The following is a 24,531-nucleotide window of genomic DNA, read 5'->3' as shown; positions in this document are numbered from 1 at the left end:
AATTCATTATTACCAAACTCAGACAAATACAGGTTGACTATGAAAAGCTACAGGATTAAGGCTGTTGAGTTTGAAAGTTTTGGTATAATTTAAATTTCACTCAATTTGAGGAGTTTACAAAGCTCATTCATTTTGAGAATTGGTGTCTCAGAAGTGGAATTAGACCTTTAGAAAGAAAAGTAGTACTAAATGGAAATTTAAAGGCAGTTCTGTAAATCAGTTCCTGCTATAAAAAGTATTTTAGCTGCTGTTTTATTTATAGAGTTTTTTCCCAATGCTTTTAACATCATGTTTGTACTCGAAAAGTTTTCACTTGCTTTTCCTTTTTTGTTGGTTCATATTTTTTAATGTACAAAGTAGCATTACATGTGGATTAATCAGGACTAGGTTTTATAAAGAGATGGGTTTTATAAAGAATGGAAAACTTTTCATTACATAATTCATTCCCAGGAAATCGGAGGGGCTGTAATGGTCCAAGCAGAATAGATACAGCTGAGGTGTGCCTTACGCAGAGTGGTGTGGTCTCTGTAATTGAAATATTTTCAACTGTGGCAATAGCAGGTAAATGAGTTACAGCCTAACGATAATAGAAACAACAAGCACCACAATAGCAACAGCAAGTATTTATGCCATGAACTTACAGGCAAATCACTTAAAGTCACCTTTTATAATAACCCAGTGAGGTACATTTTATTACCCTTATTTTATAGAAGGAGGAAATGAGGATAAGAAAAGGCTTTATGACGACAAAGCTAATGAGGGGAAGAGTTAAGATCTGAAGACATGCCTCCAAAGCCATGTTCTTAAGTATAAGTGAAGGGTGATGGGTATATTTGAAGGTACATTTTGCTTTACACTTTGCAGTGTTAACATTTAAAATATAATTTATTACCTCTTTAAGGGCAGGGTCATAGACTTTTAGCTAATTGAATTTTTCAATCAACTGAGTACATCACCAGGACAGTGTTAATACTTCCATAAACGCAAAATTAAGAATCATTCAGAAATGTTAACCTCTTAAAACTTATAAAATAGGATAATCTCCTGAAAGCTATAAAATGAGAGCCTTCACACTTGGGAATGGTTTCCCCTCAGTTAAAAAAGGCATAGACAGTGTTGAGAAACAATAGTTTGAAACCAAGATAGAATTTTCAGACTCTATATAACAAATACTGGTGATGAGTATCTACTTAAAAGTAGATACTTCTGGCTTCTGTTCTGGCATCTAAGGAGCTTAAAAGTCACTACTCCTGTCCTCACAATAAGAAAAAAGGTGAACAAACTGAAAATCAACAGATAACAGTTTGTTCACAATAACAGTAGTATTAATGTTTTTCATAATTATAGCTTATGGATAAATGAAATGAATGATGGCAATGTTTTAAGGAACAGGAGGGAGAGATAATAATACTTTGTTATGGGGTACTTGCACTAGCCATGAGGTGGCACAGTGTTATTTGAAAGAGGACTTGGATTAGTTGTAAATGTATATTGCAAACTCAAGCACAACCACTAAAAAGGGTAAAAAAAGTAGTATACAGTCAACCATACCCTTGGGTTTTGCATCTACAGATGCAACTTGAATTTGCTGATGTGAAACTCATGGATATACAGGGCTGGCTATAATTAATATGCTAAGAGAGGAGAAAAAAATGGAATCATATAGAAAGGTTAATTAAAACCAGAGAAGGCAGAAAGATATAAGACAAAAAAGAGGCAAAGAACAAAGGCCACAAATAGAAAATGTTATAAATGTTGTGGATATTAGTCCAACTATATCAGTGATCCCTTTAAACATCAATGGTCTAAAATACACCAATTAAAAGACAGAGACTCTCAGAGTGGATCAGACAAGACCCAACCATATGTTGTCTACAAGAAACCTGCTTTTGTATTTTTTCCATGTAGTGATATATAATTGACTTACAGCGTTGTGTAAGTTTGAGGTGTACAACATGTTTACTTGATATACTTACGTATTATGAAATGATTGCCACTGTAGTGTTAGCTCACACCTCCAGCTCCTCACATAGTTGCCATTTTATTCTTGTGATGAGAACATTTAAGATCTACTCTGTTAGCAACTTTCAAGTAAATAATATCACACTATTAACTGTAGTCACCAAGCTGTACATAAGCTCTCACAAACTTATTCAACTTATAACTGGAAATTTATACCCTTTGACTAACATCTCACCATCTCCCCCACCCCCAGACGCTAGTATCCACCATTCTACTTTCTGTTTCTATGAGAAACCCACTTTTACCATAAAGACCAGATTAAAAGTAAAGGATGGAAAAAGGTAAACTACGGTAACACTAACCAAAAGAAAGGTGGAATAACCACACTAATATTAGACAAAGCAGACTTCAGAGCAAGGAAAATTATCAGGGATAAAAGAGAGACAGTCCATGAAGATAAAGGGGCCAATTCTGTATGAGGACACAAGAAACCTTAAAGCATATGCAGTGACAGTTGGTTCTTGTTTCTGTTTTTTCCACACTCACAGTGCTGCCCTCATTGTGACCTTCAGAGAGAGCAGCGCCAGCTGCCCAATGCCATCTTCGCAGTGGCTTGGGTCCTGCTCTGTGAAGCCCCTTTTCTAAGCATCAATTCAACCACTTCCTTTTGCTCCTCTTGCAGTAACTGTATCTATGTCACCTCAGAGCTTCTTTGTTGCCTTTTTAGTTCTCTAATTCCTTATTTAAATTTTCTTTATTAAAATAACTGACAAGAATTAACTCAAAAAGGACCATAGACTTAAATGTGAAATGCAAAACTATAAAACTCCTAGAAGATAAGGGAAAGCCTAGGTGACTTTGGTTTTGGCGATGCCTTTTTAGATGCTACACCAAAAGCACAATCCATGGTCAAAAGATCTGTACAGGCATCTCATCTGTCATATATATATATGACAGATAAGCATATGAAAAAATGATCAACATTGTATGTCTTTAGAGAATTTCAAATTAACACAATGAGATAATACTACACACCTATTAGAACGGCAAAAATCCAAAACACTGACACCACCAAATGATGGTGAGAATGTGGAGCAGCAGGAACTCTCATTGATTTTTGGTAGAAATGTAAAATGGTACAACTGCTTCCAAAGACAGTTTGGCAGTTTCCAACAAAACTAAACGTACTCTTACCACATAATCCAGCAATTGCATTCTTTGGTATTAACCCAATCTACTGGTTGGAACACTTCTTGAAAGATTAATAAATTGCCTGTTTTTGTTTCCCTATAGAATATATAGTGGGCTTGTTTGTGCTCTGAATCTGAGCCATTGCTGAGTTTGATATTTGATTTCTTATATTTGTCCATGTATCCAAGAGCTACATTATTGGTCCTGTGTGCTGACTTTCATAAGAAAATAAAAGTTTCATTCTTTCAAGAAGTTACTGCATGTGTGACCATGTATAGATAAAAACAATACTTCACTTACATGTGGGAAATGGATGATGAGCTAGAAATCCATTCTAACTGCACACTGAGTCAGGTTCATAGCTGACAAAATCTACAGATTAACACCTTCAGAGTTCCTTGGGAATATAGTAAAAAACATGACTGTTCAGTGCACAGATGATAAGGATCTGCTACATGAGACAGTGATTATTGTAGACCATCTCACAGTTTAGTTGGTGAGGTAGTACTAAACTGAAATTAGAAGTTGTGGGTGCTAAATGTAATGATAAAATAATTACTGTGGGATCCTAGTGGTGGTTATTTTGTGTGGTTTGTGGCTCTAACCCCACAGCCCCCCTTTCTATTTCTTGGCTTTGTTTCTTTGGGTATTTATGTCGGTATTTATGTGTGGTGGATTATGAAGGAAGGATAGGACTGCAGGCATTTTACACTTTCCCTCTTGGTTCACACGTCCAAGGACATTTGGGTGGGGATGGACCAAAATGGGGTGTGGAGACACACCCTCCATGGAACCAGGGGCCTCAAGGAAAAAAACGGAATTGGATGTCTTTTCGTTTGATTTCTTTAATTCCTATTTGTACCTGTATGTTTGCTTTTGTGAAATTAGGATCATATTTTATATTCTTTTTTGCATTACATAAAACATTAAGAATGTTTTTGGAGGTCACTAAATATTCCCGAAAAGAGGATATTTTAATAGTTATACTGAAATTTATATTAACAACTCTATTGTTGGACTTTCATGTTGTTTCTCATCGCTATTTTTAATAGTGCTTTAGTGGGTATCTTTATTTCTGTGCATGTCTGATTATTTGATGAAATTCCTAGAAGTGGATTTTTTGACTTTGTGCATCAACATTTTACAAGCTTTTGATAAACATTGCTAAGTTGTTCTCTAGGAAAGTAATTTCAATTATAATCCCATAATGATGTATAAAAGTTTCATTCTGAAGCATTCTTGACAACATGGATATTATACTTAATTTTTTTTTTTTTGATAATTTGCTGGGTGAAAAAAGCTGTCCTATGGCTTTAATTTGCATATCTTTGATGACAAGGGAAATTGAATATTTATTGGCTGTTTGTATTTCTTTTGTGATTTTGTGTGTTATATAAGTATTGCTATCATTGCGTGAATGCGAATGTCTCCAGCATTTCATTCCCAGGTGTTCTTGAATCTCCCACTTAGATGATGAGTTGTATAAGAGGGAGGAGGGAGTGCACAATTGTGGTTGACATGTGAACTCTGGAGTTAGGCTGTCTGGATTTGAACCCAGCTTCCTGGGGGATCCTCCAGCTGCTGGACCCCAGGCAAGAGCTTGATTGGCTATTTAGCTAGTAGGATTTAAAAGGAAGAGCATCTCGACTTTGAGGCAGTAACCCGGTTATGGAAGTAAAGATGGATGAGGCTCAGAGAGAAAGTAACTGGCTGGCAGCTGTACCCCCAGAACTCATTCCTAAAATAAGGTGTGAGTCAAGTGCTCTGTTGATTCACTGTTTTGAGACAGCTTTCTAAAACTTACAATCATGATTCCCACAGAATCATCTCATTGCAAACGAGGACATAGATCCTGTTGAAAAAAGAAAGGAGAAGAAAGGGCCAGAGGGTATTTCTAAGATAATCTAATGGTTTGGGAATCTTTACCTGTGTTATTCTCTCCTGAGAGGTTATTGAATAATAAGGCACAGCGTGACTGACAGAAGCTGAGGAGTGCACTCTTGCAAACTGTCTTACTGCAAAGAAAGGGCAAAGATTCCATTTACTGATTTTGCATTCTCCTTTTATTTTATCTAATGACTTTAGACCTACTTACCGATTTATTCCATGTTGGTGTTAACAATTTAGCTTGTGATTTTAAAGTCACTCCGATTAAAATAATAGTGGCTTTCCTCACTCCTTCCAGAGACCTTATAAGAAATGTATTTTTTTTTCACTTCAAATATAGATCTAGACTGCAACACTGAAGTGATAATTAGGGCTTATGCAAGATTGTTTCACTTTAAAAATTAGCTGCTTTTTTTTTTTTTTTTAAGGATTTACTTTCTGAATCTTTTTGGTTCAAGATTATAGCTGAAAAAAGAAGGCATTTTAAAGTCATAGCTTACATAAATGATTTAAGTGAGAAATGTGTGAGAGGAAAAATGAAAAACATTACTCATTGACTCCTTTTGTGTTTCTAGTTACATTTCTTATAAATGCATTTCTGCATGTATCATTATTGTAGTTTGAACATGTAACATATGTTGGCCTCCTAAAATTAGAGTATTTTCAAATTTCCCAGTGGCCTTGTACTAGGCCCTTAGAAAATCCAGGTGCACAACCAAAAATTAGTAGAAGTGAGAGAATGTAATTGCCAAGGTGTTAGAAATTTTTTTCCGGCGAGAAGCCACTATAATCAAAAGAAACTGCCCTAGCAACACTGGTTAAGACGAATTCTCTTCAGAGTTCTTTCAAGTATGGAGGAAAGAAATCACATTGCTTTTTTGTGCAGGTTAGCTATTGCTATTTCTGATAACTCTTCCAAAATTGGTTCCTCGTTCTATAAAATAAAAATTTCACACTTCTTTCTGCCACTCCTGTTCCCACGTACTCGAAGTCCTTTCACAGGTGCCATCTCTCCACATTCCTCCAAAGATCACATCCTTCCCTGACTCCTGGCCTTTGCCCTGGCCATTCTTGCTGCCAGAAATGCCCTCGGCATTCTTCTCTTTGTGGCTCATTTTCTACCTTCTCACTGAAGCTCTCCGTCTATTATAGCATTTATTACCATGTTATATTGCGATTAGCTGTTCACCTATGTCCTCCGTTAGACTGTGAGCACCTCGTGGGACCTTGTCCTACTCATCTCTGTATCCCCAGCACCTGGCACAATGCCTGGCACGCAATAGGTGCTCATTAAATGATGTCTGAATCACCTAGCCGGCAGGTGACATTATGAACATTAGTTTGCAGGCTTAGCACTGTTGTGCCCATTCTAGTTGATGGACATTATCCTGCTGTCATCTAAGAAAGTAAAAGACGCCTTATGTTCAGTGGTTCTTCCTGATGGCTTTGTATTTGAGGACTTTGTTTGGCCCTGCTTTGAGAGACTTAGTAATCTGTGATTCCCTTCCTTATTACCGTGACTGGCTTCCTCTGACTTCTCTGGGGTCATTTTATCTCAAGGTGCGTCTTTTAACGCTAGCTAAAATAGATGGTGTGTCTCATTCAGTAGGCTTTTTATTGCTCAGCTAAAGGAGAACAAGCCATATGGTTGTTAACTAGATATGCAAAGGATTATAAATTAGTGGCAAATAAACTGGCCTTTTAAACGCAACAGCCTGGTTAGTCAGGAGAGAGTTGGCATAGCAAATACACAAACATAGAGGAGTATTGAAGGTTTACTAAGTGGCATGGAATTAAAACCATGTGCTGCAGTTAACAAAGTGCACGCAGTAAAAGGAGATTGATCTTGTATGCAACAACCCAGAGTAACGAGAAAGGTGCTGCAGACATTAACGTCTGTGCTTTAATGTCTTCTTGTGGAGCAATCCAGTAACTGATGTAGACTGACAACATGCAAGGCCTGGAAAGAATAGTAGGCATCATTTAATGTTCAGTTTTTACATTTTAGAGATGAAATGACCTTAACGTGGTTCACATGAGAACACAGAACTAGATGATGGTACAGCTAAAACTCGGAATCTATGTCTTTTGACCCCAAAATTCAGTTCTCTGTGTCATATTCTGTTATCTTCTTGTTCTTTAAGGATAGGAGAAGTCAGTGAAATATATGGCTTTAGAATCATGTGGACAAAGATCTCTCACAAACTATAGACAGCAGTCAATTACTGTTTCCTATCAACCAGAGCCTTCTTTAAAGGGGGGAACTTCTGTCTAAAAGATCAGGGTACTTCTTTTAATTGTCATTCTTTTTAAAATTTTTTGAGAGGGAGATAATTAAGTTTACTTATTTATTTATTTTTAGGGAAGTACTGGGGATTGAACCCAGGACCTTGCGTGTGCTAAGCATGTGCTCTACCACTTCAACTGTACCCTCCCTACCTTAATTGTCATTCTTAACTTTTTGAATATGTTGTTGGATTTTGAGGATGAGCTATGTGTGCTGAGAAGACCTTTCAGATTTGGGACTTTGACCAGCTTTATTCACTGTAGGTTCCAGTCACTGCTGTGAATGATAACCTCAGAGTTAGGACTGACCCTGGTTATTTAGTGATGGGTAGAGGTTGAGATTAAATTTGTTGGAAAAAACTGAATCCAAGTGATGCCAGCCATAAAACTGATTGTATGTCTCTGCCAGTTGTCCTAGGGGAAGAGTCATTTGATCTTAGCGCTAAAATCACAGCTGAGAATGTGATGAATATGTTTGAATGTCTTTAGGACTTAAAGGTCTAGTTTGGGAAATTGAACTACGGAGAGAGGAAAGAGGCTATTTGTTTCAAAATATATTTATTTTTGCATCTAATGACTACTTTATTACACTAAATCAGGGAAATCAAACATGGCATTTTAATTTTCTTAATGAAATAAATAGGATTCAACTTTGCTTACTGCTACCTAGTAATGAAAACATATTGAGAACATTTAGAAGATTAAATGAAAAATAAAGCTCTTATTCAAAACTGCACATGCTAAACGATTTTAAATTTAGGAATTGAGTCATTCACAAACTGAATTCGAGTTACAATCCCTGTTGGATTAAGCAGCTATTTATCTGTGTTCTGGAAATGCTAGGATTTAACCCAATTCTCCTTTGCAGTTTTTGTGTTAAATACTATGTTCTTGCATTATAAAAAGCCCCAAATTGATGAAACAGTCTTAAAGAGTAGCCTTTTAAAGTTTTACTTGACATCACAAATAGGCAGTTTTTCTGTGACTTTAAAACCCAACACAAACTTACTTTCTCCCCCTGGTTTTCCATAACTCTCTTCATTGAAAAATGTCCCTAGTTTAATTCTGTTAATTATATCATGTCTTTCTGTTTTTCTTGGAGTGTGTAATAATGGTATAATTTTTTTCTTACTATTATAGATAAGGCTGGTGCTTTGAATGAACGTGTTAGAAGTATTTTAATTCTTATGGGTAGATGTACTCATTTTAATTTCTTCTTTGGATTTGCTAATAAGATTTTCTCTTAGAAAAAGATATGACAAATAAAATTGGATATTTATAATACTGCCTGCATGTTATTAAATCACATGCTTAGTGAAGACTGGCATTTTTAGTTACATAAAAAGCATTAGGCAAGATACCATCATGGACTAGACTGGTATTAGAGTCAGTGGAAGTAAAAATAATACTTACCATAAACTTTTAAATTTGTTTTTTAAAAACAGTTTTTTCACATTATAAAAATTACTGGGATAGTTCATGAAGCAAGTAATATTCCTACATTTTTGAGGTCAATATGTCCTATTAATTTTGCTGCTAGTCATAGTTTTAATAAACTGTCTTATCTTAGGCAAAGCTTTTCTTCTAGTGAGTTCAAATTGCTTCATCCATTTGCCTTCTCACCTCCTGTTTTTAAATGAGATGTTGTAGGGAGGAAGGGCTGTTTCTGTTTTGTAATGAGGGGCACTAGGTTGAAGGTGATTATCATCAGCTCTGAGGTTGGGCAGCAAGTGGAGAAAGGAAGATTCTTTTGGTGATTTGAGGATATCTCTGTCACATTACAATTTTTTTGCTGGTGGTTAGCTAAACCCTTTTATTTCCTAGAAAAAAAATTAGTAGGCCGAGTGTTATTTTACAATATTAAGTTTGATCTCTGCTGAATTTCATTCAGTTAATTGGCTCATTTTATTTTCCTTACTGGTAGAGATCAAGCTTTCTATTTTCATTGTATCAACTGTTCTTTCCTATCTTGTATCATTCTCCAGTTTGATAAATGTTTTTATCCACTTTGTTCCAGCTATGCTATAAAGTAGCTCACAAGACACAGAAAATATACAAGATAACATCAATTAAAAGTAGGGCTATAAGGAGAAAGAAAAGCAATGGTGGGGCTTTAAAATGGAGCTGGGACTGGACTAAAGTTTATATACTATAATGACAAACATAAGATGTCAAATAAGAATTACTCATTTCTGTAGTTTGATAGTACAAATAATTTAAAGGAAACTAGTGATAAGATGAATTACACCTCTTCTTGCTAATAAAACTAGACAGAATTTTATCTTAGGCACTCTGTTTTAGTTGTAAGAAAGAACTCTCTTGATTACAAGAAAGGGAAACTGACTCTTTATAACTGTGGTATAAAGATGCAGGCTTGTTCCAGGGATGTACTATTCTTGAAGCATTAAAAGAGTGGCTGGCCTCCTTGATCATTGTTTTTCTCACCCAAACTTTTGCAATCTTAAGGATTTTATACGTCACAAATATTCTTGTGTGTGAACAGATATTATAGTTTTCATCACATTTTTTAAAGAAGTATGTGTTTCCCCCAAAGTTAAAAACCACAGCATCGGAGACCTCTAAGACCTTGTCAGGCCATTGGGTACTTGTTATCTCCCTCTCTGTGCAGGTTCCCTATTTTCTTCATTGTTGTATTTAGTATGTGCTTAATTCTTATTTGTTGATTTAAAGTGAATGAAACCAAGTCACATTTCCCCATTATGTCTATAAAACTCTTGTGTGAGGGGCTTGGTCAGGTGCTTTGTGATATCACACAGTGCTTTTCTCCTGGCTCCCCAGTGTGCTAGCTGGATCTGCAAATTAATGAAGTTCATTTGGAATGGCTTGGTTTGGGGTGAAACTTGTACTGGTGGCTGACGGTATTCTTTTCTCTGTTTATGACCTTATAGACCATCTGTTTAATAATCTATTTTAGAACACTGTTGCAAATTAAGCCCCATTTTGAAAAGGTGTATCTATGCCTTTCCATCTACTGACATCTCTACCGTTTTTCACTTGACTGTAATTCTGTGACTATATTTTCAGCCCTTTAAGAATCCTGGGATATAATTTTTGTGGGTCTGCAGCCTAGAATTCTTTCAGAGAACCTAGATATTTCTTCTTGAAATTCAATTCTTCTTTAGCCATATTAGTTCTGCCCTTTCCCTGATGGGGGAATCAGGAGGAAAGTGGAATTGAACTCCTGTGCTTTTTTCTGTGTTCAGTCTCCAGCCATCATGATGATCATGTCTGAACTCTCCCCATCAGCAGCAACAACAAAATCGCCCCAGAAACCACTCTTTCATCATCTTCAGCATTTGGACATAACTCATCTCATTCCAATTTTGTACCTTTTGACCTATCTCTTAAGGTGACCTCTTTCATGTGACTTCCATTTGTCCTAGGTAATGCGTGTTTCTCTTTTGTATGGGCCCTTCTAAAATATGAGGAAACATGTAACTATAATAACTATGTTATTGTGTTCTTTGTTTGCCGTTGTCTCATCATCAAGATGACCCATTTCATATTGTCAGAGTAGGGGTGTTGAGAGCCTCACATCCCTCATAAACCCTTCTGCCATTTAGAGTTTTTGACTACTTGATCCTGCTTTATTTTTTCTCTCAACTTTTTGAAACCTGCTTTCCTTCAAAGACCAGAATACATTTCTACGTATGCCTGGGATTCAATTCCTGGTCTATTATAAATTCCAATTTTACCTTGTCACTTTCTCTCAGGGTTTCCATCATTTCTGCTTTACCAAGAAGTTTATCCTTATTGGTTAGCTGTCCAAAATCATGGTTTCTCTCACTGTTTCATTCTTAAAAATTGAACTTGTCAGAAGACAATACAGAATTTATCAGCAGAATATGATGAACAGAAGATGTTCAAATAATTAGTGTCATGACATCACCATCTTATATCACTATTTTGTTTCCAAGTCAGGTTTGTCATTTCTGTTAAAAATATACCATCTACATCTTTAGTTTGATGAGCACTGTGATAATATGGCCATTAGTGTGATACCCTCTCTCCCTTTAAAGTCACTTTAAATATATTCTACCACATCTCATCGCTAGATCAGCAGCTTCCCAGGCAAGTGCATATTTTCTTGACATAGCTTGTTTTTTTGCCAGCTTCTTTTCACTGGACACTAGACAGTGTCCATTAGCATGAGACCCAGTCTGCCAGGTTTCAATAATGACTATTCAGTCATCTTTACAACCATGTTTAAGGTTGCAGATCATGAATAGTCATTCATCCTTTCAGTCTTTGTCCATTTCTATAGAGATGTCTAAGACCCTATGTATTTGTTCTTGGCCCTTTTAGCTTTCATGCCATTTTCTCCTGTATTTTTGTACTAGTCACATCACCCCTTAGTATGAAGCTTACAAAGATGGTGCACCTTCTTGCTCCTTTGAATTTTCTTTTTCTTTTTCTTTTTCTTTTTCTGCTCCTTTGGATTTTGGGAAGGATGCCCTGAATGCTGACCCCCCTTTTGCTCTACATTCCCTCTTCCTCTTACCCATTCTTAGAGTTAAATTAGTACCTGGAGCACCTCTGCATCTACCTTGTAACTTCTGTTGCTGTTCTCTCCCTCTTCTATTTTTCTGGTTTTCCAAGACTTCTTTCTTTGTTTCTTTTTCTTTGTTTCTTTCTTTCCCCCTTATTTGGGGTTACTTAGTGGTTTTTTTAAATAATGATTCTAGCCATTATTGCTTGTTGTTTGCTTTTTAAAATTTGTTGATAAAAGATGAATATTCATTCTAAACCTTTTTGAAGGTTAAAATGACTCAGGATAAAAAAATCTGCAGTGTGAGTCCTCCCCTTCCTCCCACCACAACCCTCTGTGTCACTTGGCAAGGTTTGCAGGTGTGCAGCTTTTCCCACTAACCACCTCCACGTCGGGCCCATTTTTGTGGCTATAACCATCGAGGTTGTCACTGAAATAAAATAAAAAATAAGAAGGTTGTTGTCCTGCTGCGCCTCTGTTACTTTACCTGAGATATAAATAATGTTTACCGAGTGAAAACAAAAACCTTGCCACCCGAGGATGAATTCTTATCTTTCTCTGAGCTTTAAAATAAAACTTCAGAATTACCAAGTTGGAAGGGTGCGGGACAGAGAAAGCAACCTTTTAAAACAAAGTTCAAATCAATAATAATTAACATTTCCTAGCCTCTATTTTCTTGCTAATGACTGAAGACAAGTACTAATTAGAGAAGCCTCAAGTGTCTCGGTTTCTCCATGCACCAGATGGTGCTGCGTTAGAACTATGCACAGTGCCATGGAGAAGCCTGGGTTGCTCTTAGCTACCACCTCTTCTCCATCTTCATCTTGTCTGAGGACACTGAAGCATGCCCAGTGCTTTGCACTGAGGCTTTTTCTTTGTTCTTTTTTCTCTACCTTACTCATTTCTGATTTCAGGAGGTACATTTCTGCCATGCTTAGTGAGTGCTCTCGTGAGCTTGTAGTTTTACCTCTTCCTGAACAAACTCATTTTATTCATCTTTTTTTTTTTTTCCCAAATTTCCTTTGACTCTTATGTTATTGCCTGATCTCACCAGACTTCCCACCCCCATTGATTCTTTTTTACTGTTCTCTCTCAAGATCACACAAAACCAGCACAGAAGTCTTCAGTCCCTTCAGCAGCTAGCATTAAGATAGTTCTGCCTCTTCAGGTTTTTTTTTTTTTTTAATAAACTGTTTTCACAGATTGTCTGAAAACATATGTTTTCTTCTTTTGGTTTGTACTTAAAATATTTTCTTCCTTTATGATTAACTCTGCTAACCAACTCTGAGAAAGCTTTGATTCTTATATAGAAATCTTCAATTCTGTTGAGTGTTGATATTGTTTTGACAAATGCTGCCCATGCATTTTCTACAATATGAAAACCATTGTATTAGGATGACAAAGCCCGGAACTGATTACGTTTAACCAGATCCTCGCTTTTCATCAGAGCGATTTTACCAGGACACATTCTTTCACTCCGTTTGTTGTGAAAGTCATGATGTAATTGCCCTTGGTAAAGAAAGTTTGCTTATTTTGGTGGGTTTTTTTTTTTTTTTCGTTAAAACTTTCTTTGGTGGAATCAGAAGAAAATAGCGATTGGGTCCTGTCGGCATTTTTGGCTTAAGTGAGAGGTATTCCTCTGTTTTCTTCTCCATTATGCTCCTTACCCCTGCTGAAGGGTAGAGGCAGGGAGACCAATTGGGAAGCTGCTGCAATAATTCAAGCAAGAGATAGGAGGGCCTGAGCTTTTGAAATAGCATTAGGCATGGAGATAATTTGCATCACCTTCAAAAACATAAACCAAAAGGGTTTCCTTAATTTATTTCATAGTGTTGTAAGTGCTCTTAGAGTTTAGAAACCACAGTTTTTCTTAAGTCTTTGTTTTCTTTTTAACATGTTCTTTCAATACATGTCTAACTAATCAAGGAATTTATCACATACCCTTATGTATCTCCAAGTTTTTAAAACTGTCTACTTGCTGTCTGTTGCATCTTTAAAAAACAAGTAGGTTTTTCACCCTTTGATTATAAAAGTAAAATTAAACAAAAATAACTTGTATTATCACCCAGAGATAATAATTATTAACATTTCAGTGTTAATTTCTGTTGTTTTTTCTGTTTTTTGTAGATATGGAAATAATTGTTTGAGCCAAAGAGCGTATTTGTGAATAATCATCTATACAAAATCTTGTGTTTTTATGAAACATTATGAATTGTCATTAAATATTATGAGAGCAAAATGTTGGTTTGTCACGGGGATGCACCCTATATATTTTACAATTATCCTATTGTTGATCCTTGAGGTTGTTTCGAGTTCTTTATTAGGTTAACAAATGCTGTGGCCAATATTTTCATGAATGATAAATCTTCACATATATGCTCAGGATGATGGCTTCATATATATCCTTAGAGTAATATATCCTCAGGATAAAATTTTAAAGTCGAGAACTTCTTTGAAGGCTTGAATTAAATCAATGTGAAGATGTGAATTAACTCAAATGGCTGAAATTTCCAGCTGGTTGAAGAGTCAGAAGTAGTGCTTAGCTGCTTTGCACTTCCTACGTGCACCCCCTGTTTACCTGGTCACCACCTTGGTTACAATGCCCCAGAAGAGAAGAGAATCACTGTGCAGGATGCCCGGTAAACTGATGACTATGTAAAAAGTGAGGGCTGTGCTCCTGATATATCAGAGCATAGGGCAGTTTGGAGGAGAAGATACAGAGGATAGTGATGGGGAGTCTCCTGCCTCCTCTTAATTCATTCTTAGATGAGTGTAGATTTGCATCTCTATCCACTGTTTCAACTTGGATGCCCACATATTTACGGACTCTTGAAGTTTTTGTTTGATTTTTGTTAAGATCCTTCCGTTTGTCAAAGAAGATAGCTTTTATCTACCATGTCCTATTCTTTTTCAGCTATATATATATATATTCTTTTTGCACAATAATGAAAATGGCTCTTGCAGTCCTGTTATTCTTTCCATGTAGGAGGAGTGTGGTGTGGGCATACATGGTAGAATAACATAAAGAGGGCTACTTAACCTCAAAAACTTCTGGAGAATTCACTTATTAGTTAAGGAGACAAGTTTTATACAACTTTCCTTGTACAAGTCAGTTCATTTAAGCAAATAGTTCTCAGATTTGGCTGTGGCATCTATTAAGTTGAGTACTCTCAATCTTCAAAATAATATTTTTCTTGGCACAGAAAGATAATTTCTTGATTCCAGCAATGTTGAGCTTAATTTTTCTTGATCCTTGTTATTATGAGGGTTTTTTTTTAATGTTGGTGTTAAAAAAAACAGGTTTTTTTGTCCTTTTGAAGAATGAATTCTAAAATAAGAGACTAACTTGGGGCACCCCATATTGCTATAAAATGCCCCTTTTGCTCTGTGAATGACTTTAATTCTAATTATTAGAATTGTGAGTTATTAGTTGATATTTCCTTTTTCAGATTTCCATACTGAAATTTTGATCTATCTTAAAATGAAATTATTTCAGCAATTGCAGTTCTATCACGATCCTAGGAAGCTAATGACAGTAATAATTAAAAATGGTTACAAATCACATTTGTATCTATATTTAAAAAGCAATTGACCAAGCAGATGTTGTTGCAGATTTTTGTCTCTGATATGATAAATTCCTCATTAATTTTGAAAATCTGGATTTAAGGCATGTGCTTTCAAGTTTTGCATAGCTGAGCTGCAATTTGTGAAGGTTCAAGCAGCTGTACTGACAAACCATTTGACAAATTTGTAACAGAGGCTGTTTTAAGCAAAGTTTTAGAGGTTTATGTTCTGTATTTTATATTCAGACACATGTATTTGAATTTCTTCTTTTTTCATGGGTCTAGAAGTTTGTGTGTGTGTATTTATTCTTTCCATTTCTTTTTGATGTATATGTATATTTGTATGTGTATATGTGTGTATTTCACAGTGTATATCCAACCTAAGTTGGAGGTAAAAATGCATATACTTCACCTTTTTTTTTTTACTAAAAAATACTCAATTTAAGCTCTCACTATTTAATTAAAATTTTTTTTCTCTTTGCCTAGGTTGAAGAAATTGTGGATATTGGATCATTTGCCCCAGAAGACGTACATATTCCTAAGATCTATGTACATCGCCTTATAAAAGGAGAAAAATATGAGAAAAGAATTGAGGTAATTGACTTAGCTTATTTGTCAGTTTTTATGGGTCTGACTATCAGAGATGTGTCCCTGGGGCCATTCCAGAAGATAAGGAGTGAGAGCTGAACAGAAGTCTTGCTTTGAATCTTAATAGGAGCTTCTCCTGTGTCTGTCTTGAGGGGACATGATCATCTGTGTTATTGTCCAGCTCAACAGTGCCTTGTGTTTACAAAGTGTCTGTCACTAAGTTACGTGATTTTTTAGGCTATGTCTTCCAGGCTTCTGTAACCGTCCTAATTTCTGATGCACCGTTTTGGCTGGCTGTCCTACAGGGCAGAGAAGGATAATCAGGTCTTTGGTGACTTTATCCCTGCTGGACTCTTAGTGTTTGAGTGTCCGGAACTGTCTATCTGTCTTGTAGTCATTGCACATTGTGTAGAGTTCAGAAAGAACATAGTTTCCCCTGAGTGCTGGGTTGTGGGCAGCTGGTGGGTATGTGAGATCGTGGCAGGGAGAGGGTACCAGGAGCATTTGCGGTATTCTAAGGCTACTGAAAGTGGGAAGACCAGCTGGGCCAGCATTAATATCAAGACTGAGAAGTGTCTAGAGATCAGCAACAGAATAGACATGCAGTAAGAGATATGAGGGATTCAGAGATACCGTCTACCTGTGGACATCAAACAGGAAGACATTCTGCAATCTAAAACTAATGTCAGGGTCCCAGGAGGAAAAAATGGGACACTTGCAAACAGGAACCAGACTCTGTTAAGGAGATTTAGTAATGGAAATAGTTTTCTGGCTGGTTTCTGGATATTTTTATGATTCCTGTGATGCACTTATAGCAAAACCAGTCTCGACTCTGCAGGTGGAAATAGGCAATTGGCAGCAGTAATACCCGGTAAACACATTCTGACAGCCCCACAAAAACAGAGTCCCAAGGTCTATTCGTTTTTCCTTTGTTCTGGCTCAATCCCTGGGCACCTGAGGAGAATTCAGTTGCAGGAGGTTTACGAGTACTAGTGGTAGCACTCAGTGTGACAGTAGCAGAGGGATTATTTGCTTCAAAGAGACAGAACAAGTATAACTTCCTCTTCAAACAAAGCTGACCTCTTTCACTTACTTTCTGAAGAATTATTTCTGTCATCAAATGTCATCCATGTGATTCTTTAAAAAAAAAAAACAACCTCTGTTATATTGCAGATTTGCCTCATACTAGTAATGGGAGAGAGTTAAATTTTTCTCCGATCTAATTTTGTATTTCAGCAGTGATAAAATACAAGGTATACCTCAACCATGAATGATTTATTTCTGTTTATTTTAAAGCATCTATCAATCCAGAAAGAGGAAGATGTAAAAACCAAATCTGTTAAACCTGGAGATAATGTAAGGGAACGTATCATCAAGCGGGCAGCTCTTGAATTTGAGGACGGCATGTATGGTATCCTTTATCTTTCCGGGGCTGGGCAAAGACATAGCCCTCACTTTTTACATATTCATCAGTTTGTAGGCCTCCTGCACAGTGATTCTCTTCTAATTCATTGTAAGTTCTAAAGCAATTGGCTGAGTTTTACAAAATGTGGCATATGACCTCAAGATACCAAGATACTTGAAACTGGAATTATAAACCTTTTGTCTTCTTGAAACAAAACGATGCCCCAGAATTTCTCAGCTATTCTCTAACATGCAATGGATTCCAGTACGATTTGGTATTTGGCTAAAAGTAATTGGGAAAAGAGATTACCCAAGATGAGGGTTTCAGATCTCAGAAGCGCTAGTTATAACCAGTGCTATTTATTTTCTGTGTTCTGACATTTACATACTTGTTGAAACATGAGATCCAGCTTCTTAACAACCTCTTGTTTCCTTGGACAAAGATCCCGTGAGTGTACCTTTTATGTCTGATGTTTTGTAAAGGTATTCAATGAATGATTCAAATTCTTTTAGATGCTTTGTCAACAAAGAGATTGGATAGAGATAATTTAATGCAGTTAATATGTGGATTTTGAATGTGTTTAAGTAACAGGGAGTCTTTTCACCATTTTGCCAACTCTCAAGACATCAACCCTTGAACTATATAATACAAATAATACATATAAATTCAAATAGTGCATGATAAAATAAATATTTGTTGAATGGTGAATACAGTAAAGCCATACTTAAAGCCCTCGGACAGGAGGTGCTAGAAGCATGATGTGTTTCTGCATTCTCTGAGCTTCCTCTGGTCCATGAATGTCATCTCTCAGACGGATCTTGATTGGGAGAACTCTCTTTTTGTATTTTCTTTTCACCTCCACCACCTTGTTTTTCTTCATCTTTCAGTTTATACATTGTGTTGTGGTGGGAGTTCACATAGGGGAAGAGAGTATAATAGTGCCTCCTCTTCCACCCCAGTATCAGCAAGATACAGACTCAGCCAAGTTGACTTAGCAGGCGAAAGCTCACCTCTGTGTTTTCTTCTTACCTCCAGTCAATTGGTTTACCACTGATATTTTAATATGGGCTATATGATAACACCAATTTTAGATAATTGTGGCTTTTAGGTATGCTTTATTCACTGTCATTATATTACCTATGAAAAATATGTGTAAGTCAGTTCATAGAAATGGTCCTTCCATATCACCTACTCTTTTTCAACCCAAAGTACATAGATCTTTTTCTCTCTGGTATTTGACTCACTAAAACATACTAAACAACTGAGAAAACTATAGAATATGTTGCCAGCGTTGACATATAAAGCTTGTAATTTGGGTTGCCCTTACCTGAAATTACCTTCTCATAAAGGAGTTAATATCTCAGTGTTTTCCTTGGATCACTGAAAGGAATGAAGGACAGATAACTCTGTACTAGATTTTGATTCGGTGAGAGGTGAACCAGGGAGCTATCAACATAGCTTCATAGACTTACTACATTCACAGGAGGTGACCTGGTTCACTGAGTTGCCCCATCAGCCGCTGTGGTCTATAATATGGCAGCACATAAGAACTTTATCTTTTCTGGCCTTGATTCACAAAGAACTCCCTGTTCCTCGAATCTCATCAGAGTGCCATCTTTCTTTGCATCAATTCCAGCAGGGTCTGTGGTGTGCAGTGATAGTGGACTGCGTGGACAGCAGTTCTGGGCAGTGTCAGTATTTCTGATCTGGTCAGTCTGCTTGTGTTAAGAGGCAAGATTGCATCCACACCACTGCATACAAATCATACCCTATTTTGATCATGGAAGATTTAACACCCTCAGTCAGCTCTTTGATGCTGTAGCACAGCTTCGTTTTATATGGTCTCAGTCGTATTCACTGAAACTTAAGCATCCCCATTTACGTCTTAGAGAAGATGTAGTTACCAGGGGATGTTATCACAGTGATACAAAGGAGTCTTTACTTCTTAGGCAGACTTGTTGGTGTTGTCGGAAATCTTTTTTAAAATTCAGAAATGGTAGCTGTTTTTAGAATATTAAATGATCTTTATTTTCAGTTGGAGTTTTGAATAGTGGAAAATGCTTTTAAACAAAGGTCGGGCCATATTGTATCAGTCATCAGTCATAGTAAGTCATAATACAGTCCAAATTTGCTAAATATGTCTTACAATAAAAATGACTCTTGGCTAGTCTTCTGAAGCCATTACTTTAGTATCTTTATGGGAAAACCTATGATTAATTGAGATTTTCTTTTTGAAAAAATTACAAAATAGTGCTTAGAGGGTGATGGGAGAATCTATTCAGTGATTGCATTCAGAGTAAGTGCCTTTAAAGAAGGCTTCTGTTCAGATTTATACATGTAGAAGATTTATGGCATAATCTCTCCACCTTTTATATGCTGGACCTTAACATCTTTTTTTCCAGCGAATTTGGGCATAGGGATCCCGCTTCTGGCCAGCAACTTTATCAGCCCAAATATAACTGTCCATCTGCAAAGTGAAAATGGAGTCCTGGGTTTGGTAAGATAGAAATTTATGTTTTATTTATCTAGTCTTTTTTTTAGGGTGTGTGTGTGTGTGTGTGTGTGTGTGTGTGTGTGTGTGTGTGTATATAAAATTGTAGTTGATTTACAGTGTTATATTCATTTCTGGTATACAGCATAGTGATTCAGTGATTCAGCCCACCATCCGGTTTTTAAATGTTGTAGAATTGGAATACAGCCACATCTATGTTTAGGTACTGCGGATCCAATAAGAGCACCATAGTTGTGACACAACAGCATGGTTTACAGACAACAAAATGTTTGATATCTGCACCTTTACAGAAAGGTTTTCTGATATCTCATATAGTATCACATTTTCAATACATATCTGAATTACTATAAAATTCGGGGCATAAAGCATACTGGAAAGTTAATTTTCTAATCAAATATGAAGCATTGGTGACACAGTGTTGCTCTTAATTGGAAGAGTAAAACTGGAGCTAATGGGGAGTCAGTAGGTTTACACTCACATAAGGGAAATATAAGTGATAAGAGACTGTGTTGCTGTTTGATTCAGAAATAAAATATTATTTGTTAAAATATTTTGATGACATTGACATTGAAGGTATAACTGAGGCTTAGAAAAACTCACTCATTTTACTTCACATGCTTTTGTAAGTGTAATTAGCAAAGTACCCCTACGAGGCTACAGGGGTCGATACAGGAAAACTGTATGATAACAAGTCCTGGGGTCAAACCTCTGAGACAGTTTTAACTGTCCTCCCATTAATTCATTATCCTGTCCCACTCCCATGTCCTCCTGGTAATAGTGAGGATGCTATGTAAAGAAACATGTCTGTACATTCTGCAAATAGGTCATGATTTTGAATCTGTTACTTATATCGTAAACCCTTTAGGGAGCTTTATTGTTGTTAAAAAGAAGAATAAACATGCAAAAGCATGCACAGCCTGTTTATATAGGTTTGTTTCTTGAGTCCAGAAAAAAAAAAATCTAACTACAGGAAATTCCAAATTTTAAATATCTCCAATAGAAACTTAACATCACACGTCACCAAGCCACACAATTGTGGACATTCCTCAACACCGAGTTTGTTTCTATCCTGGAAATTCCTCCTTTTATTTCATCCACCCAATTGCTATTTGCCATCTGTAGATACATAACACAGTCTTTTAATTAGTTAATGATTCTGCTCAAATATCACCTTATCATACGGATATTTCCTGAACACACTGTTTAAATTAGGGCAGTCTGTCACTCTATCACTGTACACGTATAACTTCATTGTACTTTTAACCATTATATTTTATTAATTACTGAATTACCCTTATAGAATGTAAGCTACTTAAAGGTAGAGCATTGATTTTGTTTCCTGCTGTATCATCAGTGATGTCATTTCTTACTGATTAGTGCAAAGATTATTTATCTAGTCTTGATGGGAAAAGAGATATTTCATAGAGTGAAATCTTCTTATAACTGAGAGCTGTTAGCTTAAAGTTCCCTATCTTATTTTTCTTTCTTTTTATCCTCATAATAAAATATTTAACTTTTCCCATAAAATGGTGGTAATTGTGAGCACGTTGTGTTGTATTTTATGGAGGAGACGGTAGTTTCCTGACTGTGTGAGTTTTCCGACTGCTCCTCCTTTGTCAGTGTGTCGCTTCGTCGCCCCTATTGCACATTCATAGACCTCACACCGGCCTGTTTAGGTAGCTATTTTTAACCTTTGTGTGATTGAACTAGATAATAAAGATAATTAACAATTCTACATTAAATAAAAATCAGTAGGGCTCGGCACAAAAAACTGAAGAGTAACATTTCTACTTTAGGACAGGGACATTGATCGACAGTTGATTAATTCAAAGTTCTCATCTGTTTCTCATTTTGAGGCCATGATGTTCAAAAGGGTAGAATTTTCCCCTCCTCAAGATTAAGCTCCCAGAGCCAGTCTGAAAAGGCTACAAACTGTATGATTCTAATCAAATGACATTCTGGAAAAGGCACAGCTACAGAAACTATAAAAATTGTGGTTTCCAGGGGTTTGGAGAGAGGGAGGGAGGGAGAAATGAATAGATGGAGCATAAGGGATTTTTAGGGCAATGAAATTATTCTGTATGATACTATAGTGGTGGCTACATGTCCTTATGCATCTGTGAAAACCCATAGAATGTACAACATCAAGAGTGAACCCTAATGTAAACTGTGGACTTTGGCTGATGTCCACGTTGGTTCCTCAGTTGTACCAAACATGCCACACTGATGAGGGATGTTGAGGATAGGGAAGTATAAATGTGTGGGTGGGGAGGGCTATGTGCGAACTCTCTGTATTCTGCTCAGTTCTGCTGTGAACCTGAAACTGCTCTAAAAAAAAGTCTATTAATAAAACAAACAGATTAAGCTTCCAGATGAGCTCAACATTCTTATAGAATTTGTCCATTCTTTTTATTCAATATTATAAAATTAAGAAGTACTTCTGCTTCCTGGATAGTATTTTTAACTTACTTATTAACAATGGCAGAGATTCCTTATAGTTTGGAACATATAGTATTCTTAATCTTTCATTGTTTCTCAGTAGAGCTTAACTGTTACTGCAGTACAAATTGTACATATGGAAAATGTGTATATCCAGTATTTAAAATACCAATAATGATCATGAGCATGTAGTTGAGACCGATTGGTTGAGGCAATCATTGTGATCATTGAAAAAAATATTTATTTTATATTTTATTTTCTTTCTTTCTTTCTTTCTTTTTTTTTTTTAATGGAGGTACTGGGGTTTGAACCCAGGACCTCGTTATTCTAAGCATGTGCTCTACTACTGAGCCATAGTCACCCCTCCTTTTTGAAAAACAAAAAAATGATATGAGTCTGCATAAAAGCAGATTCATATTGCAAAGACTCACGTTTTTAAGGTACCTTAGAGATTATCTAGAGTGACCAATTCCCTCATTTTGAAGACAAGGGAAATAAGTCGATGTAAATTACCCCATGGTCACTGTTTAAAGGAAAATTTACATAGGTCTAAAATATTAGTTGCCACTTCTATTTATTGAAAGGGTAAATTTTGGTTTCTCTTTTTGAAAGTACATTAAGATTTCACAGCCAGTATTTTCTCATTCTTGGCTCTATCTTATGCCTTTTTCTTTTTACTTTTCCACGGCCTCCCTTTCTGCTTAATACATGTTATGAAGCTACTCATCCCATCCAAGTAATTAGAGATGGTTTATAAAAATACATAGAAAAATAAAAAAACAAAAACTTAAAACTTACTGAGAATTACCAGGCAAAGGGAAATAAGGATATCAAAACTTAGATGTAGTGAGAGATAAGGTTAGAACTCCAAACTGTGCCTCACCAGACCCTTCTAGCCAAATAAGGCAGCCATTTAGTTTGTATTCATCGATACCACCAGGAAGATTTGTGAATAACATCGGCTGCATGAAGGGTACTAATCAATTACTCTTTTTACTCACCTGTATTTATGATAGTTTAACATTTCTTTCAAACTTTGGTAGTTTTTAGAAAATATTTTTTATTTACCTAATCACAGTTATTAGCATAGAAATGAATCAATCTGAGAAAAAGCCATGAAAACATCGGGATTCTATTTAAAAGGTTCACCTCAAGTCTTTGGGTGATCATGTCCTAGGGTTTTTAACGCAGTGATTTATATTACAGCTTTAGCGTGTGACTCAGTGGGAAACTTCTTTTCCTAATTGAACATGTGCTTTATTTGACAGGGTCCATACCCATTACAAAATGAAGTTGATGCAGATCTAATCAATGCAGGTAAACTCATTCGTTACATGTCTTTCCAGCGTTTTCCTTTGCTGTTAGTTTAGATATCTGCCAAACAATAGCACGGAGTCAGGCTTGATTCTTTGTCTTTGCCTGGAAAGTGCTCCACTGCACTCTTCGTGGAGGATGCGAGAGAAGCCTTCCTAGAACCCGCTTTGTCTGCCTTGCTCATCAGAGGTCTCCCTCATTTAGGGCAGGCTGAAATAAAGGAGAAATTGCAGGAGGGGCTACATATGATGGCAAGAGCTTTGGTGGGTCCATCAGTCAATGTCCTGACTGTGCAGGGAGAATGCTCTCAGGTAAGGTAATGAGGAGAATTAAAGGAAAGGACGATTTACAAGGGTGTGGACGGGACTGAGGGAAACTGGGAGGATGCTGAAGCACCACAGGAAGTTATCACCCCACGGCCTTAAGGGGCAGCTGTGGGAGAGGGCCAGCTTACAGGAACCAGGTCCTTTGTAGAGAAACACAGCCATCTTGCAGAAACCTGGGTGAGGGTGAGGGCGGAGGTCTCCTCTGATGGTTCTCCTGCTTGTGCCTCCCATTGGCCCATCCCAGGTTGAAATAGGTCTGCCTTTTCATGATGAGAAGATGGGGAGTGGAGTGGATCCATGGTGGCCAAAACCAAGATCTAGTGCACTGGGGTTCTTGTTGTGGCTGATAGCCACTGTCCTCTAGTCATCATCAGAATTAGGAAAGCATCCCTCAAAGGTTCAGGGTGCTTAAGGATGCACGACCCAGTGATGTGAGTAATACGTACAGAGTTTCTTTGAATTGGGGATTCTAGCCTGTCTTCTCCTTTGTTCCTACGTTCATATGCTTTGCCTTTTATTATTAGCCTTTTCTTTGTCTGGGACATAGA

General features: G+C 36.7%; 1 protein-coding gene across 2 annotated transcripts in view; it reads left to right on the top strand.

The window, feature by feature from the left end:
* The window catches only part of OXCT1 (3-oxoacid CoA-transferase 1), a 121,093-nt gene that overhangs the window by 37,575 nt on the left and 58,987 nt on the right, over positions 1 to 24,531 (top strand). For both annotated transcript variants that reach the window (XM_045518362.2, XM_010957371.2), the window contains 4 exons: positions 15,886 to 15,993; positions 17,284 to 17,398; positions 19,795 to 19,889; positions 23,612 to 23,660. In XM_045518362.2, the coding sequence (XP_045374318.1) occupies positions 15,886 to 15,993; positions 17,284 to 17,398; positions 19,795 to 19,889; positions 23,612 to 23,660 (367 nt within the window). The remainder of the gene's footprint in view (positions 1 to 15,885; positions 15,994 to 17,283; positions 17,399 to 19,794; positions 19,890 to 23,611; positions 23,661 to 24,531) is intronic.

The sequence above is a fragment of the Camelus bactrianus genome, chromosome 3, assembly GCF_048773025.1.
Source record: "Camelus bactrianus isolate YW-2024 breed Bactrian camel chromosome 3, ASM4877302v1, whole genome shotgun sequence".
Classification (NCBI taxonomy): domain Eukaryota; kingdom Metazoa; phylum Chordata; class Mammalia; order Artiodactyla; family Camelidae; genus Camelus; species Camelus bactrianus.
The sequence above is the reverse complement of the archived record's forward strand: the minus strand, read 5'-3'. Positions and strand labels throughout refer to the sequence as shown.